The 18,717-nt window shown below is 29.3% G+C and overlaps 2 protein-coding genes across 2 annotated transcripts in view; one reads left to right on the top strand and one right to left on the bottom strand.

Annotated features, from left to right (window-relative positions):
* Positions 1–14,831, bottom strand: part of LOC126897227 (E3 ubiquitin-protein ligase MIB1-like) — a 48,332-nt gene extending 33,501 nt beyond the window's left edge. The window contains exons 1-11 of the mRNA XM_050670651.1: positions 14,198–14,831; positions 13,348–13,489; positions 12,592–12,769; positions 10,176–10,464; positions 8,416–8,565; positions 7,851–8,044; positions 6,377–6,575; positions 5,673–5,931; positions 4,959–5,521; positions 3,036–3,236; positions 999–1,168 (exon numbers count right to left, since the gene is read on the bottom strand). Of these exons, the coding sequence (XP_050526608.1) occupies positions 999–1,168; positions 3,036–3,236; positions 4,959–5,521; positions 5,673–5,931; positions 6,377–6,575; positions 7,851–8,044; positions 8,416–8,565; positions 10,176–10,464; positions 12,592–12,769; positions 13,348–13,489; positions 14,198–14,266 (2,414 nt within the window). The 5' untranslated portion in view covers positions 14,267–14,831. The remainder of the gene's footprint in view (positions 1–998; positions 1,169–3,035; positions 3,237–4,958; positions 5,522–5,672; positions 5,932–6,376; positions 6,576–7,850; positions 8,045–8,415; positions 8,566–10,175; positions 10,465–12,591; positions 12,770–13,347; positions 13,490–14,197) is intronic.
* A 260-nt stretch (positions 14,832–15,091) lies between these two features.
* LOC126898096 (uncharacterized) overlaps positions 15,092–18,717 on the top strand; it is a 21,678-nt gene continuing 18,052 nt past the window's right edge. The window contains exon 1 of the mRNA XM_050672044.1: positions 15,092–16,339. Within this exon, the coding sequence (XP_050528001.1) occupies positions 15,767–16,339 (573 nt within the window). The 5' untranslated portion in view covers positions 15,092–15,766. The remainder of the gene's footprint in view (positions 16,340–18,717) is intronic.

Below are 18,717 nucleotides of genomic sequence, written 5' to 3'. Positions count from 1 at the left end.
GGGGGGGGATCAGTACTAGACGCATTGCGGCGTTTCAAACTTTTGAACGCACAGCGTCGGTTATTATAAATTATGAGAGCGTACTAACGGTACGCCTACCCTACAACGGTGAACAATATACAATCATCTACAGTCAGAGGCGAACACGCATACGTGCGGGCAAGCACCAATGATATCCACATATACATATACAAACGCATAATTTACGAATTACACGTTTTTGTTCTAATAATATTAATAGCAAAAGCCCAAAGTTGATTGTTATGAATACGTGCGAGTATAAAAATATCTATTCGAAAAAAGGACAACACACAATGATTTCCAGATTTAGTTTGCAATGGTAAACATTAGCTTCGTGAGATTCTATAGATTACTTTCGTGAGAAAGTAATTATTTTCGACTCGAATCAGTGTAAAAGTTCAAACATTCACATATGTAAAAAAAAAAAAAAAAAAAAGAGTTGCTAATTTTGAAAAATTAATACAAAAAATGACATTCTAAACAGTGGCGGACTCTATTTTTCGGAGTCGGTCATTTTACTAAATTTAGCCTCGAGATTCTTTTACTTGTCTAAATTTTTTTTATTATTATTGCTTTTATTAGTCCATTAAGGGCCATAGCGACCTCCCCCTAGGAGCAGGTTTTCTTAACCATTTATTCTCCGGGACGGGTGGTTAGTCCGTCGCCGGAGAGTGGGATGGCGACTCCAATTACCGAACTGATCTCTCGTTGGGCAAATGAAGCCGCCGTGACCGAGTTTCGAACCCGAGACAGTGCGCGTCAAGCAACGCCGCGTTACCGACTCGGCCACACCGTCCCATTATCTAACTATTACCTTAAATCGACCTTGATAATTTTTTCATGTTTTTTAGTGGCCCTAGCTTACAAGATTTACTAAGGGCTATAAAGGTTTGGAAAATAAATTTAACAGATTCTCGTCTAGGAAAATCAGAAAAATGTCATTCCATGTAATTAAACCTCATGCGGAATGCGCTTACCTAGGATTTCCTCGTAAGGCCGCATGGTGCAAAGCGTTGAAACCGTTATTATTGGCTAACATTATGTCGGCTCCACCCGATCCAGTACCGTTGCCGTCCAACAGCATTGCCACGATGTCGTCGCGCTTCTTTGAGATGGCGTCGTGCAGCGGTGTATCGCCATCGGTGTCCTGCAAACAAAACGATAAAATATACACACCGAAGGAATACAAATCGAGAGGATTATACACGAAAAAAAAATTCTATTAAGTAAACGGATTCATTAGAATTGAAATCGAAGAAAAGGATTTTTCGATAGACACGTTGTAAAGTAATGAATTAGGATTTTTTGATATCTCGAACTGCAATGAAATCTCCCGAAACTACCATTACGAACAATAATGTTTTTCACTAGATAACTCGAAAGAAAATTAATAATTCGATTTAAGTCGTTACATCTTGGGAATAATAGGAAATTTTACAGTAGGTATATAATAATAATAAACGTAAATTAAATGTTCTCACTATTTCGCAAAAATGTGTGTAAATACATTTGGTCGAAGAGGGAAAACGTAAAAAATGTGAAATTGCTGAAGAATTTAACTATCTGCCGAATATATTATCGTCAATTATGAAACAAAAAGATAAAATTTTAATGTTTTATACTAATGGTAACGTGAAAAAAATGAGGTTGACATTCTATACGGACAAATGCTTATTAAAATTATTTACTTAGTATCAAGATAAAAACATACAAATATGTGAAGCAACTTTACATAAAAACGCAAACATTTATGCTTAACAATTAGAGCACACTAATTTTAAAGTCAGCAGTGAGTGGCTAAAAAATTGAAAAAAAAAAGACATGTCATTTTCCGAGAAGTTTGCGGGGAATGTGCTTCCACCAACACATATAAATGCTTAAGAGTTAAAAACCTTCTAGAAATGTTAGCAGATTTTTCTTCTAATAATATTTTTAACGTGGTCGAAACAGACTTGTTTTTTAAATGTTTATCAGATAAAACTTAAATACAGGTGGAAAATATGACAAAGATCGTATATTAATTATGTTAAGAGCGAATATGTCCGGGAACAGAAAAACTTAAATCGTATATCATAGGTAAAGCAACGAAACCTAGGTTATTTAAAGGAATTAAATCTCTATCGTTTATAGGTCAAATAAAAAAAAATTAAATGAATTCTTATAGGAAGCTATCGACAATACTGATAGTAGCGATAATGAACATGAACCACAAAAAGAGAAGTAAGTCATTATAGTTTCTATACAACAATCCAAAGTTCACAATAAGAACAATTTTATTGAAAGTACTAAAAGTATGGAAAATAGTGTTTTTTCTTCTTTATCAATATTAGAAAAAATTATCGAAGAGAGAAGTAAGAAAAAATGAACTGTACTGACACATTATTTAAAAAAAATTATTTTAACGTTATGCATTATACAGAGTGTCCAAAATCCCAAAGGAAACAGATCTATTGTTACAAAAAATGAGAACAACATAAACGGTTTCCTTACTTACTGAACACTCTACATGTTTTACGGCAATTTTATAAATCTTTATTTATTTTTATTAAAACTGAATATCTCGAATTTTTTGATAACTCGACATTTTTTTTGTTTCTCTCGAGATTTTACATAACGAAAACCTACTGTAACGTTCTAAATAATTACAGAATAAGAGGACCAAAATAGTTTGTAGATATTAATAAAAAGCAAAGCAATTGTCTATTTAGTTTAAAATAGTATGTGCCAATAAAGACTGGCACGGATTAAGAGGACAAGAGGGTTTGACATCCTCTTGTGGGTCTTGTAGCGTTCACCGCTACAAGAACCACAAGTGTAACGGGCTCATCTCAAATTTTACTAACCTAGTCATGATTACTATGACAAGTTATTGTTCGTGTCAGAAAAAACGGGAAAAACTAATTGTCTAGGGTATTATTAAAAATATTTTTTAATTATTACTAAACCTTCAAAATCGATGATTTTCGATCAAATACCACCATAGTACGTATATTAAAACACTTGATCACACTCACCTGCAGACTGGGCAAACAATTAAGTCGAAGAAGGGTACGGACCACAGAAGCATGTCCTCGGTTGACGGCGATATGTAATGCGGTCTGTCTGCGCTTGTTTCGAGCATTTATATCAGCGTCGTACTCACCGACCAAAAGCTCAATAACTTGAGGTTCGTCTCCAAAAGCAGCGTGATGTACAGCACGGTCTCCGTCTTTGTCCTAAAAAAAAAAAACAAGAAGAAAATTATCAGCGGGGCCGTCTCGAAGCTAATAATATGAGAAATGAAAAATTTATTTATAATTCCTTTTTTAATCGTCCTTTTTTTATAATTACTTTTTGGTATCATTCTCTTAGATTAAAAAACTACCGACTAAAACGATTAAATTTTGTCGAGTGATACCAATGTATAATCTTATTAATTAAGAAAACCACGTCTTAGAATATTTGAGAATTCGTCATTTGTTTTTGTCTAATGACATAACCATAAAAAATATTAATAAATCAATAAACATGATATTTCAATAAATGACATTGGTGTTAAAAAAATCCATAACTTTTAAATTAATTATCTAATTTATTATATATTTGTATCAAATAAATTATATCACCGTGTAGAAAAGCCCACTTACTTAAATAACTAAAGAAATATTTAATATCATTGTTTAATTTACAGAATCGAAATTGCCCTTTTAGAAGAGCAAGTGTGATCCTAATTTGTTTTTATTATTTATTAAGCACTGGAAAGTTAAATTTTAATTTATTTGAATATTTTAGTATATGTGCAGGGAATATGATAGATTTTCTGTCATATATAATTATTTAATAAAGGAATAGACACATTAAGCTTACATATTTACTAAACATCACCTTAGAAAAAAAAAAAAAAATTTCAAACTATAAATTTATATATTTCATTAGAGTATTCAAAAAGTGGCTTGTATAAGATTTTTTCATAGAGAATAATACGTAAGGAAACTTTTTACTACTTTCTTGTGAAAGCCCTATTATTAAAATTCATAAATAAAAAGTCATTGAATTAAAATAACTTTTAATAGATTAAGTTAGTTCAATCATTCAATAATAATCAATCCGGTTATAATAAATTTATTACTTAATCTAAACATATTCCATATGAAAATCTAACGTTGATTGCGAACCTGGAATAACGAAATATTATATGTGTCCATGTATAAAAAATGTCATGAAAACCTTAATTTTTAAAAATTATTTCAATTATGAACCTTAAATCCTGGTAGAACTTAATTTTTTTACTAAAAATTTAACGTTATTGTTGAACTGTTTCAATTTCTGCACAGATAAAATTATGAATACATTAAAAATAAAATTTATTTGGCAAAAAAAAAAAGTTATTATAATTTTATTGCTTGCTTATCAGAAGAAATTATTCTCTTAAAAACTAGATGAAAAAAATAAAAAGCCAAATACAGATTAATGTCAGAATTATATTCAAATACAGTTAAAATATTTTTCTACTTTGTTAGCTAATAAAAATTAATCAAGATCATTAATAATTATTAGTGAATATTTTGTTAAAAAAGTGAAATGTAGATTGTAGTTGATGAAATAATTATAAGATAATATTAACAAATCAATTAAACATTTTAAAAGAAAATTAATAAAAAAAAATCATATGTAACACTCCGTGAATGAATTTTGAGATATTAAGAATTAAAACCTAAATCAAAATTATTGAACCAACAAACAATCATATTTCAATTGTTTATCAATTTGATTTTCAAACTTTTTTTACTAGAAATATTTTAATGAAAAGCTTTTAAAAACAGTCGATACTCCGCTTTAGAGAAGTATGACAGTAATAAAAATATTATAATATCCTGTTGAAATAAGACCTGAACTAGAGATTTAACACCCGAGCATAGTAGAATTTTTAATAATGTTCTTATTGAGCCCATACACACCTCAAATTCAACATTTGCTCCATATTCAGCAATTAACATTTTACACAGTCGGACATGTCCATTTTGTGCAGCTGCTTGTAAGGCGCAGTGCCCATTGTACACATAATCAACGAGACTGTTGTTAGTTACTGTAGGTTGATCTCTATCAGCTGTTTGCAAAGTCCCATCTAAGGGAGTGACAACAGCAGAATCTTGGGTCAGAGAGACTGAAGGAGCTGTTATTGAAGCTCCAGTATTTGTAGGCGGTGGATCTAAGGAGGAACTAACACTCAGTTGATTAATACCATTACTGTTATTATTGCTACTGCTAGCACCGTTATTGTTGTTGCTATGGTTTGGAACGGAAGAACTGAAGTTGTTGTTCATACTGTTGGTTTCTATTCCAATACTAGTCAGATTGTCTTGTTCTTGCTGAGAAGCATCTAGTCGCTTAGTGAATAGTTCGAGTATGTGACGGCATGTCTGCATGTCACCATTAGCTGCTGACCTGACCAACTGTTCACCCAAACGAACTGTATCGGATGGTCCAATTTTGGCCAATTTCATTTTCTCGATCAATGAGGCTGTAATAATAATATTTAATATACATAAAAACTATAATAAGAACTATACTTTTTTTATTTATTATCTATTTATTATTTATTTATTATTATTTATTTATCAAAATATTGATAAAAAACATGTTCTATGTAAGCTAATATATAATCTAAATACCTTCATCACAATCTCCTTCACGCGCATACAGTAAATCTCTTAATTGCTGGTCATCTCCTGTTCCTCTAGATTCTCCTACTGCTCCCACACCACCATAATAATAATACCCTCCAGCTGCTACAGCTCCAGGTATTGGTCTACTGGACCGAGATGCCAGTGTTAAGCATCTAGGATTGTAAGTCCAAGATGTGTCGCAAACAGCAACTTTCAGATCACCATCATCGTATACTTGCTGAACCACACCAACTTTACCCAAAGTCTGTGAGACATAAATAAAAATAATGATTAATTAATTAATAAACTTTTAAATATGAAGACTTAGATTTTGAGGTAATGAATGCCTGGAAATATTGTTAATATTAATATAATTTAAAGAATATAAGATTATGAGTGTTTTTTTATATTCAATCCAATCGATCTCTTTCACATTATTCAATTGGAATGTAAAAGAAAAAAATGTTTTGTTTTTAATGTTTGTTATTGTGTTTATGTAAAATTTATTGTGTTTATCATAATAGGCATAAAATCTATTAAAAATTAATAAATCATGAAGTAAATAAAGCAGTTGAAATGAAATTACAAAAAAGGAAATACATATATGAAATGTTTTATTTCACATAGAATATTGATAGTGAAAATATAGAAGAAATGATGTTAACAAAAATAATTATCAATAAATATAAAAATATTTTTGGTTTTCGTACCATCAACATTGCATCTGCCCATTCTCCATGACCTCTTTGAAGGGTTTTGACACGTTGTAAGTCAGCATCCACAATAACAGTTGATCCAACAGTTATTGTAGCCGGTGTCAATGAAGCAGCATCGCTAGAAGCAGCAGCACCACTTGAAGCGAGATTTCCAGAAGATACTTTTGTCAACACTGCAGCATTAAATGTCCATCTAAAAAATATATAAATATGCAATTATAAATACCATAATATTTTAGAGATAAATTTGATTAGTGCATGTTGTTTGCTGACGATATAGTGTTAATAGGAGAAAATAGGGAGGAAATTAATTAAAGACTAGAGGTATAGAGATCAACTCTTGAAAAAAAGGGTTTAAGAATAAGTAGGAGTAAGACAGAGTACAAGTTTGATAAAGGAGAACACACGAGGTAGGTGAAATAAGGAGACCAGTGACAACAGGCGAGGACGTGATTGTAAAGGTGGAAAGTTTTAAGTATTTAGGATCAGTTGTGCAAAAGAGCAGTGTTATTGACGAGGATGTAAGACACAGGATTAAGTGTGAGTGGTTGAAGTGGAGAGAAGCGTCTGGTGACTTATGCGATAAGAGAATTCCAATGAGGCTGAAAGGTAAATTCTACAAGACTGTAGTGAGACCAGCTATGATGTATGGTTCAGAGTGTTGGGCGGTTGATAAGAAAGTAGAGCAGAGAATGAGTGTAGCAGAGATAAGAATGCTAAGAATACTCGATGAATGGAGTGACTAGAGAAGATAAGATAAGAAATGAGCATATAAGAGGGAGTATAGGTGTAGCGTCAATCGTGGATAAGATGAGAGAAAATAGACTTAGATGATTTGGTCATGTTACGAAGAGAGAAGAATCAGAAGCTGTAGCAACAGTTATAGAAATGAATGTTGAAGAAAGAAGAGGTAGAGGAAGACCAAAAAAGAGATGGAGGGATGCTATTGAATGCGATATTTGGACATCTGATGTGAGCGTAGAGGATGTGGGAGATCGTGTCAAATGGAAGTTTAGGATAAGGGTGGGTGACCCCAAGTAGTTGAGATTAAGGCGAGGAAGAAAAAGAAGAAGATTTGATTAGTGTAAACAGTGCATGGCATTAATAATTGCATCTGCTCTATTTCAATTTACCACAACTGTGTATGAATTAGATAAATAAATAGCATTAATCATATTTCGGGGACTTGGTATAATGCAGTGGATTATTCAGTTGCCACCTTAGTAAAGATAGGTGACTATATAGGAACTTTAACAGTGATACAAACCTAATCCCTCACTAGCTCATTCAGCTATAATGAGGTTGCATAAGGTCAATTAAAAATAATTAAATAAAACATTTAAAACACCAATAAAACATTTTTTTAATGTAATGGTTGTTTTTAATTTTTTTTATGTCTAAAAAGCTTTTTGAAAGTCTGAGTTTGTCATTAGGGAATCTCATTTTCATTCAATTATTTTTACAGTACCTATTGCCACTAGGATAAGACACTACAATGTCATGATCTTCGTCCACGCCTACAACAGATCCAATAGCAAGGTAGTTAGCCTCTCCTGGAAGTGAACCTGGTGTTCTCCTAAGACATTCAAACATACCATCAGTCCATCCTCCATGACCTTGTTGCAATGACTGTACAACATCCAACTCCAAGTCTACTGTTACCTGGAAAAAATAAAATATTAAAAGTATTTGCATAGGCTAACGATAATTACATCACATTAATTTCGTTAACAATTCTATAATTTTATGTCTTAATAAATAGATGGGAAACATAAGTATTTTATAAATGTTATACATTAATCTAAACTTGTAATTTTAAATATTTTATAGATTAATACAGTAATAAAAAATATAAAAATAAAGACTCAGAAAAAGGAAATATTAAATTAGTTATAAGAATTAAGCGCTCAAAAGTCAAGCTAATTAATTCCACTTTTTATTTTTAAGTGTTAAATTTTCTAATAAAAACAAGCTATTATTAATACTCTCTTTTTAATAATAATACTGTAATATAATATAATATAATTACATACTTGATCACCTATTTGCAACTGCTGTTGTTGTTGTAATAAGTTAACCCCAGCATCAGGCAGACTACCAGGCATTAATTGACCTAATAGTGGTAGATGGTCACGGTACACTGTACAAGAAGCTTTAGAATCTTGTACAGTTTTTAAATCACACTGAAAAAAAATTAGTTTTTTAATTTAATAATACAAAAAATTATTTTTATTATTTAATTTATCAATTTAAGACTTTATAATGACTATTGTGGATTACCAAAAAATTATTTTTTCAAGAAATGGAAAAAACAAGATGAAATTCTTTAAAATTGCCAAATATATGCTATTTTATCATTGATATTAAAAGTAATTTACACCGATTTATTTATGGTTTTCAATTAATCTAAAATATTTCACATATAATAATAAAAATATAAAATATCATTATTTTAAATGGTACTTTGTATTAAGGAATTACTACTCTATTATATTAATTTTAATTTAAACAGTTATGAAGTCTTTATATCTCAATTGGAAATTTGAATTTTGTATCAAATTAAATAGATTATCATGTATATTCTTATTACCAGTAATAATTCATACAAAATAGTATTTCATTATGTAATGTTTCACTAAATATAAAAATCTTTAGAACTATGAAGGATACTTTTAAATATTTCTATTGATACACACCTGAATGGTACAGAGAAAAAACAGTAATAGTCTATTTTTTTTATTTAATGATTTGATTTGATAGTCTATTAGTAGTGGTATATAGTAATGAAATCCATTTGATTATATTTAAGTGTTTATTTTTGTTTTATCATTAAAAAAATACAATTATAACTTTATTTTTGCACTCTTGAAAAACTTACCATTTTCCTCATGTACTCTCTATTAAATAATAATAATAATAATAATAATGAAACCAAATACATTATCTCAAAAATAAAATCAGTAAAATGGTATAAGTTTAATTTACTTGTTATAATTATTATGTATTATTATAAGATATGAATAATATAGATGAAGAAAGAAGAATATTTGAAATTTATCTATTATTATTATTAAATGGATTTGATTAATTTTTTTCAATAAAAGAAAGTAAAAATTTTGAAAATGTTTTCACCACTATGCAGGTATAAAGATTGAGTTCCTTTGTGTTTCCTAACTTTAAATGAAATTAATTTTTATATTTTTTAATGCTTTTAATGCATTGTTGCAATTGATACTTCTAAGCCAGGAAAATATTAATGAAAAAAATAAATACTAATTCTCAGAAAATAACAATTAAGTTAAATTTATAAAGAGATAATTCAGAAATAATATTTGAATTAAGTTTATAAATTAAATTAGTAAATTGATTGATACATTTACATTGAATTAGTGAATTATTTTGTGAACTTGGAAGATTCATTTTGAATGAGTTATATTATTATATTGTGAAAATTTTATATTAGAAAAATATACAAGATTTTTTTTTTTATTTCATTGAATTCATTCAGTATAACTATGTCTATTAATTAACATATAATAAATAAAACCTATTTTCTAAAAGTTTAATGTAAATATAATAAAAAATTTTTTATCTTTCTTCTAAGTAATATTTACAAAATTTAAGACATTTTTATTTTGAAATATTTTTTCAAATTAATAAAAAAAAACTAAAGTTAAATTTGAAATGCCAAAGTGGGAATAGGAACTATGATAAGAATAAATACTGAGGATTTAAGTTTAAAAATATCCTAATGTTTCTTGTATGTTATTACAATGATTATACAAGTACACACCATTCCTTCAAATCCAACCCTGTATAAATTTTTAGTGCCACCAGCATTTTCCCAGCACACGTAAGCGGCACTCCTAGCACTTGCAGCCGACCAATCTTGAATATCATGTACTTTACCGCGGCGATTGTTGTTTGCAGTTGCATTGTTCTGGCCTGATAAATTAGAAGAACAGCTTCCACCACCATCTTGATCTTCCCATTGCCAATCAACACCCCTGACAACGCGAGCTCCAGCAAAAATACCACGTACTGAAATCTTTTTAGATTTTTTTCTAGATTCCATCAATTGCCTGTAAATAAATAATAATAAAGGCTCTTCATATATGACAATTTTAGAATCATTCATAGTTTAAATGAGAAAAAGAGGAAGAAATAGGGTCACAGTGATATGACAGTAGATAGATCTAGAGGAGGCTTTCGATAAAGTGGATTGAAGAATCTTATTCAAGATATTAAGAGAAGAAAGAATTGACTGGAAATATAGAACCGTTTATAATTTATCTTCAACTTTATATAAGGATTAAACAACAGAAATAAATGTAAATGGATTGGTAAAAGAAGCAAGAATAAGGAGGAGTGAGACAAGGATACTCTTTGTCGCACTATCTATTTAATCTTTTCAATGAAATGGGCATAGATATAATGAAAACCAAGACTAATGAAGTAAAAATAAATGGCCAACATATAAACTGTATTCACTTTGAAGATGACATTGTTATTTTAACAGAGTCTGAACATGACATGAATTAAATGCTAAAAATTCTATCAAGTGCATTTGATAAATTTAAAATGAAAATAAATTTTATGAAAACCAAACAATGCTTATAAGTATAATGCACTCAGATCTAAATCTTAATATACAAATATACAATACATGATTACAACAGGTCTGAGAATTCTGTTACCTTGAAAATACATAACTTTCAATAAAAAAAACAACGCCAGAAGAAAAATAGCATTGGTAAAGCAAGCATTCCAAAATAAGAATTTGCTTCTCGCCAATCTGAGCACTGGCATATATGAAAGATTCGTTAGAACACTTTTTAGAAATGTGCTTTAGTAGTTTTATTCGTTAATTATGTAGATAATGTCTCTCATATTTTTAAGAATTGATGTACTTAACTCACTAAATGGAAAGCGATGTCTGTGATATAATAAATTGTTGTGTTAGCTACTGATACGGTACCGTGTTTCCCTCAGCCGCACATCATGTTATCAACCTAAATGAAAGTGTATCGGGATCTGAATCAAAAGTGCACGGTGGCCTAGTGGTAAGGTTTGTCTATACGACGCCTTGGGTCGCGGGTTCTAATCCCGTACCGTGCCTCTTTTTTTCACATGATTTCCGGTACACTTTCTATAACCGGCCGTCAATCCCCGGCGGCCGTGTTACTACACATGAAAAATTTTGTATTTATTAATAGCCTATTGTCATGTTATGAACTTAAATGCTTAAGTATGCACTGTACTATTACACTTAATGTTTANTTTAGGTCGCGGGTTCTAATCCCGTACCGTGCCTCTTTTTTTCACATGATTTCCGGTACACTTTCTATAACCGGCCGTCAATACCCGGCGGCCGTGTTACTACACATGAACAATTTTGTATTTATTAATAGCCTATTGTCATGTTATGAACTTAAATGCTTAAGTATGCACTGTACTATTACACTTAATGTTTATGATAGATAAAATTAGAAAACTTGTACAACTCAGTAAAATAAAATTGAATTAATTCACAATGGTAAATATACAATTTTAGAAGTACTATTTTTAAACAGAGTTCAAGAATCTTAAAAATGAAAATTTTATCCTAAAAAAGCTTCAAAGAAACAAGCATGTTAATATATTTCCGATAATGATTAATGAAGATAATAAATTTTGATTTTTCAATATAAAAATTGGTTATAAAATAATTTTTGTTATAAAAAATATTAAATTAATTTTTTCATACAAATGTCCTTGATGTTAAAAAACAAAAATAATATATTTGTTTACAATTTAATATAAAATAAAATATTGAATGAAATAATAAATTTTTCTAAAATATTTCAGGAATAGTATTATAAATAAAATATTAAGCAAAACTGAGTATAATACTCAGCTTCTACTCAACTAGTAATCTATACAATTTGATAAATCTTTAAATATAACAATTTAATAAGTGGATAATGAAACACAAAGTTTGCTTAATAAAATTGAATATAGACTGACAACATTCTTATTTATTGACTAATTCATACTACTCAAATGAATTGATTAGTTACTATATATTAAACAGAAAAATTATTTATATAATAGCGATTAAATTAAATGTACACTTGTTCAATTTAAGCTTACAATTTAACTTAAATTGTTATCTGTGTACCTAAATTATTTCATAAATGTGAAATTTTCAGGGAAGTATTTATACCCACCTATCACTCATAGAAGTAGCGCTAGTAATTCTATAAAAACGATGACGGATATTGTGTTTGTCACCATGGTAGCACCATGTACACAAATCATAATTTGCACAATCAGCACATTTCCATCTATGTCCAACAATTGGTTGTTGATGGCACATATCACACATACTACCCAAATGTCTTTGACCTAAAAAATTATATTATTTATAATTAATTTTAAATTATAAAATAATATTATGAAGTTAAATAACAAAACTTATAATTAGTATATTATATTATATAAAAGTAAATAAAATAAATTATATTAAGTTCATAATTTTGGTTATAGAGTATTTTTTAGTAAATGAATAAAAATAGTTATTTATTATAAACTCAATTAGTGTGATTATTTTGAATTCATTGTATAATATTACAACATTACAAACTAATAATTTTTAATGAAATTTTAGTTAATCTAAAACTCAAAAGATCCTATTGAATTTTATATTCTATTGACAAGGAAAAAGTCATTAATTTCTAAATTTATTATTATTTAACATTAAAAATTATATTATAAATTATTTAAGTTAAAAATTAAATTTTATAAAAAAATAATTAATTTAGCATAAGTAAGTAGAATTATTCTTATTAGGCATTGTTTTTGTTAAACTAAAATGAAATTCTGCTTTAAAAGCAAAATATACATGGAAAAAGAACACTTAAATTTTAGTTAAGGGTAAAATGTTCAAAACTTTTAAAAATGGACAAATAAAATTACATTCTTACCTGTTGGACCACTGTCGAGAACTCGTAAATCATATTGGCCAAAACAACGGTAATTGGCTGCTGTGCCATTGTCCCATACCACAACGACTTCTTCACGTGATTCAAAATTTCTCACTGTCCCTGTATGTCCTTCTCCACCATCCTATAATTTGTATTAAAATTATTATAACACTTTCAAATGCAATTATAATTAGTAAGATATGATCATGTTGAGTAGATATAATAACATATTTATTAGTCATTACCAACTTTTTTTATTACATAAAGATAAAATAAATTATTCAACTTTTTATAGTCTTGAAAATGTCCTAGTACTACTAACAAAATATATACAGTAATTGTATACATCTATTGTACGCTTGTATTAATTATTGATATAAGCAGACTCAAATTTACAAAATTACCACGTCTACATTAATAAAAATAGGATAGAGCTTATTTATAACCTAACATTTTTAAAAAATATTTTAAGACTTTTTTTTTTATGCAAATTTAAGTGCGAATGAAGCATGAACATTTTTTTTAAGCTATCCAAGAAATATGACTTTTTTCACCAAATTTTATATAATATTTTTGCCTATGTCCATCCATTAAAATTTAACCATTAGAAAAACAGCTATGCGAGAGTGCTTATTTTCTATACTTTGAACAAAACTTATATTCGGTTAAAAACTGATTTGAATGATTTACAAATTTAGTTTGGATAAGAATTTTGGGACATCATCATCAATGATTCAGTCTGTCAGTTATGTGTCTATTTAAGTAAACAAGGTTTGATGACAAACGAACATGATATTTGCCTTCATTAATTTTGAAAGTTTTAATCAAGATACTACTGAATAATAAATACCTGCTTTCCCCATTTCCAATCGGGGCCCCGTATGACCCTTGACCCCACCTGTTGTTGTAACTCTTGCATATCGAAATGGTTATGTCGACCACGTTCTTGTTAGCTTTTTGATTTTGTTTCTGTTGTCACCAACGTGACCGCACTTTCTCGGAGTGTTTCCAATCGATAACAGACAACACGGTCATTACCTAACGCCACAGGTGTGTAACGCGGTATGATATTTTGACGGATTATATGACAAATTGTGGCGGGTTTCTAGGAAAAGAAAAACAAGAAACGAGCACATTCGTTTTAATCAGTTATAGGCATCGTCGCATATAAAAACAAACATGTAACAACAAAACAATAGCGACGATCACCGGACGTAGCTCGTTACTTAATTTAGAACAAAACAATATGAAAAACAATGATGGCAAGTCTAACAACGATAATAGTAATAACAAAAAAAAGCGACGTCCACCAAAACCAAATACACGCACCAAGTTCTGTATTTACACTCAGTGATTAATATGATCGCTGATTTAGACGGTTATCAGATAACGTCGAATCCCGTCGATTGAACTTGTCGCTACGTATCACTGAGAAACCCGCGGACGACGAGTTGATAACGTTGACGGACGAGCCCTGATAAGGTGATGTTTAGTCTGGTGAATTTGCCAAAACAGCTGCTATGCTCAGCTGACGCTCATTAGCATTTACCCCCGGGATTTCGCGATAAGGCGGTCGAATTTCCGGACGAAGCCACTAGGCGGATCCCGCCGTGCAATGAGTCACAATCGGGTACTTTATGCTTCCTTCTTCTTGACCGCCTTCCAACCCTCCCACCAATTCGACGACAGCCTAATCAGCTGACCCCACCATACTGCGTACAACGAATTTATTTCGCAGATAACAGCAAGCTCACAGTGTGAGTGCGTGCGCCTGTGCTTCATGATACGCGTACAATCAGGTGGACGGAGTACGGATGTAGAGCGCGACGACAAAAGAACTGCTGTTCGACGACGTCGATAATACAGAACGTTACTTAACAATAGGAATAACACACGTTCCACGTACAAACATTCGTTGCCGGCATCGATCACGTTTATTTATACCCATATTAGTAATAATAATAATAATTGCTCTATTAATAATGTTGATATAATAATCCTTTGTTATTACCCATTATCGACGTCGTAATCTTTGCTAAAAATCGATTTTGATTTAGTCTTAAATGAGGTTTCAGCCGGACGCTACTGCTTTTACAGTGAATCGTTTAATTATTGTTATTGTCAATTCTGAAATTATTTTTCGCTCTACAACTAACCGCATTAGTCATAATAATTTTTTGTCATTCTTCGTCGACCACACCTACTAGTAATTGCATTAAATGTAATTACACTAGTGACGACATTACCAGGACACATAGACACAAATATTTATTGTATTTGTCTGTATCTATATAAACGATTTTCAAACTGCTCGACCAGCCAGTTAACACAAAGATTTCGAATTATCTTCTTCGTGCAAACTGTCGGATTTAAATCATCAGCTACGGTTCGAGACAAGTATTCATCCCACCGATCCGAAATGGTATACATGGGCAACAATGTAGTTGATCGTGGTCGTCATCGTCATCATCATCATCATCATCAAGAGCAACAACATCAACATCACCATAGGCATCAACATCTCCTTCATCATAACCACAGTAATAACAAACCTAGACTTGATGAAAAGGACAGTCGCTTCGATTCCAATCATTTCTACTGGGATGACAACCAAGCAGTCGTGGATAATAATATTGATCCAGTTGATCCCGCTCTGTACCTATCGGTGGTAGGAAAACCCTTGTTGTATTCAACAGGTACTCCACCAGAGAGTGACCTGTTGTTTACCAATAAAAGTGATGCCAACAATCTGTTGCTCTCTTCTCCATTTGACAATAATATTTACATCAACAAGACACCGACTAATGACAGGGTCGATGCTGCTACGCAAGTATCTGATTTTCCAAAAACTATCTGTGATGAACAATGTAAAAATGACTACCAAGTATCTATGTTATCTCAAGCGATCAGACTCTCCAGTCCTTGCTGTGTCACCATGGGAAACCGACGTGAACTGAGAGGATTGTTTCATTTAAAGCCTTTAGGAAATCAGGTATATATTATATTTTGTAAAAATACCGAGATTATTTTTTAATAGTTATATTCAAGAAAGTTCAACACTGTATAATATGTCATGTTGTAATAAGGGTAATTTTGTGAAGTAATATTAAATATTGTTAATTATATTCATAAGAATACTATATTTTTGTAGAGTGATGCTCAAAAATATCTAGTAATATTTATTTGATTCATTTGTACCTAATGGAGTCAATAAATATTGAATTTTGTATTCATGTTGTTATGATTTTGAAATAACAAGTTTGAATTATTAATGAACACATCAGAGTGTCTGAATAACATAATTTAACTCTTTCTATTTTTTCCAATTTGAGTTTCATCGAAGGCAATACTAATACAGATTAAAATCATTTAAAAATTGAACATTACTATCCTAAATGACTAACAAGCAGTTAAACAGATAATAAAATACACCTACAAATTTGGTCTTTTAATGCTAAAGGGTGTTTTAAAAAACAACAGTACAAACCACTTTTAGAAAATTGTTTATGAAAACTGAAGCCTATTTCAACATATCAAATTTCTACCTGATTATTTTTCATAAAACTATCAAAACTCATTGGTCTCCCATGTTTAACTATATAAATACTTACATTCGGTTATTTTATTTTACATATATATTCGTTGATATAGTTAATTTATAAAAACTTGGGTTAAAGGTTCAATTGATGTAATAGGCATTCAATTATTTATAAATTATTCAATTAACAGGGGTAAATGCATGTATATTATTATTTGTAATGAATCATATATCATAAAACAAAGTTTGAATAGAGTAGAAAAGTTTAATGAAAGTTAAATAAAAAAAAATAATCATGAATAATTTTAAGATTTGATAAATTGAATGTGCTTCATCTAAAAAGTTTAAATTTTATTCGACATTTGATGTTAATTCAGAACAATATATATATATATATTTTTAATTAACCGTATCATATAAAAAAAAAAAACATTTAGCCTTTCATCATTGCAATTATGAGATTTTAAATTCAATGATCATAATATTAAAACAATAAAAATAATTATATATACTTGTACATTTGAAAATATAGCAAATTAAGTTCATTATTCATTGACCTAGCTAATTAAAAATAAGTCATCCAATTTTAATATTATATTTAAATGATACATCATTGATTGAGTGGTTGATCAGATATGTTAATATTCAGGCAATATTTATTTAACCTAAATAAAGAATTAAGTTTAAAAACAATCTTTTTTCATCAATTAACAGTATACTATTTTCCCCAATATTTTTAATGACTGATGTAGTTGTCTACATTATTTAGGATAATTCCCATATGAATAATTCATGAGCACTACAAATAATTTATTCATTATTAAAAAAAAAAAAACATTCTTGTTATAAAGTATAAAGTAAAAATATTCATCTCAAATCTGGTACTATTGCCTACTTTAATGATTTGTATTTGTATAGTTGAGTAATTAATGCTTATAAACAATTCCATTTAATTAAACAAATAACTTTGACTGTTATTCAAACAATTTTCATATGAATAATTTATTAATAAAAAAAAAATTACCTATTATGATCAACAAAAAAAAAAAAATGACTTCAGAAAAGTATGCTAGCATGATTTATTAATAAACAATGAGAAAATCAAGTATTTTCATCTAACAATTGTTAGCATAGAAAAATATTCTATATTGTCAAAACTTACACATCTTCAAAATGTTAATGCTTATATTATTCAACATTTATTTTAATGTTTTTATAGTTTATATTAATACAATTAGATTTTTCATCTTATAATGAATCATATTTAAAAGAGCTATGATTTGGCAACTTTTTTAGCACACTAGCTTATTGTTGCATTAAAATAATTCAATCATTTTTCTTACTGTGACACGCATCTCTCATGATCTGTTATGTTGTACAAGTTGATTAATGAAATTCTTATAAGAGTTTAATGATATTGTTTTCTTTAATCTTAAACTTTAATGTCTTTTTTAGTAATAACTGTAGACTATTTTTATAAATAAAAAATTTTAGAAGTCAAATGAAATATGTATTTAAAATTATAAAAGTTACTATAGATAGAATTGTGCGGTAATTTATATGGTATTTGATAATTGACAATGTTTGATTTAATAAAACTTTGAACATTTCTTTTTATATATTTTGAAACTGGGTAGTGACAATTTTACCACAACTGTAAATAAACAAGTACAAGGTGAATATTTTTAATATTTAAGTATTAGATCATAGTGTAGAGGTTATACTAATTTATCGGAGAAACTGATTATGTTTATCTCAGTACTGTGCTTATTGTCTTCATTTATTTATTACTTATATAAACATTGCTATTTAATATTTAATTAATTTTTTTT

The sequence above is a fragment of the Daktulosphaira vitifoliae genome, unplaced genomic scaffold (genome assembly GCF_025091365.1).
Source record: "Daktulosphaira vitifoliae isolate Bord-2020 unplaced genomic scaffold, ASM2509136v1 Scaffold_2, whole genome shotgun sequence".
In the NCBI taxonomy this organism is placed as follows: domain Eukaryota; kingdom Metazoa; phylum Arthropoda; class Insecta; order Hemiptera; family Phylloxeridae; genus Daktulosphaira; species Daktulosphaira vitifoliae.
The sequence above is the reverse complement of the archived record's forward strand: the minus strand, read 5'-3'. Positions and strand labels throughout refer to the sequence as shown.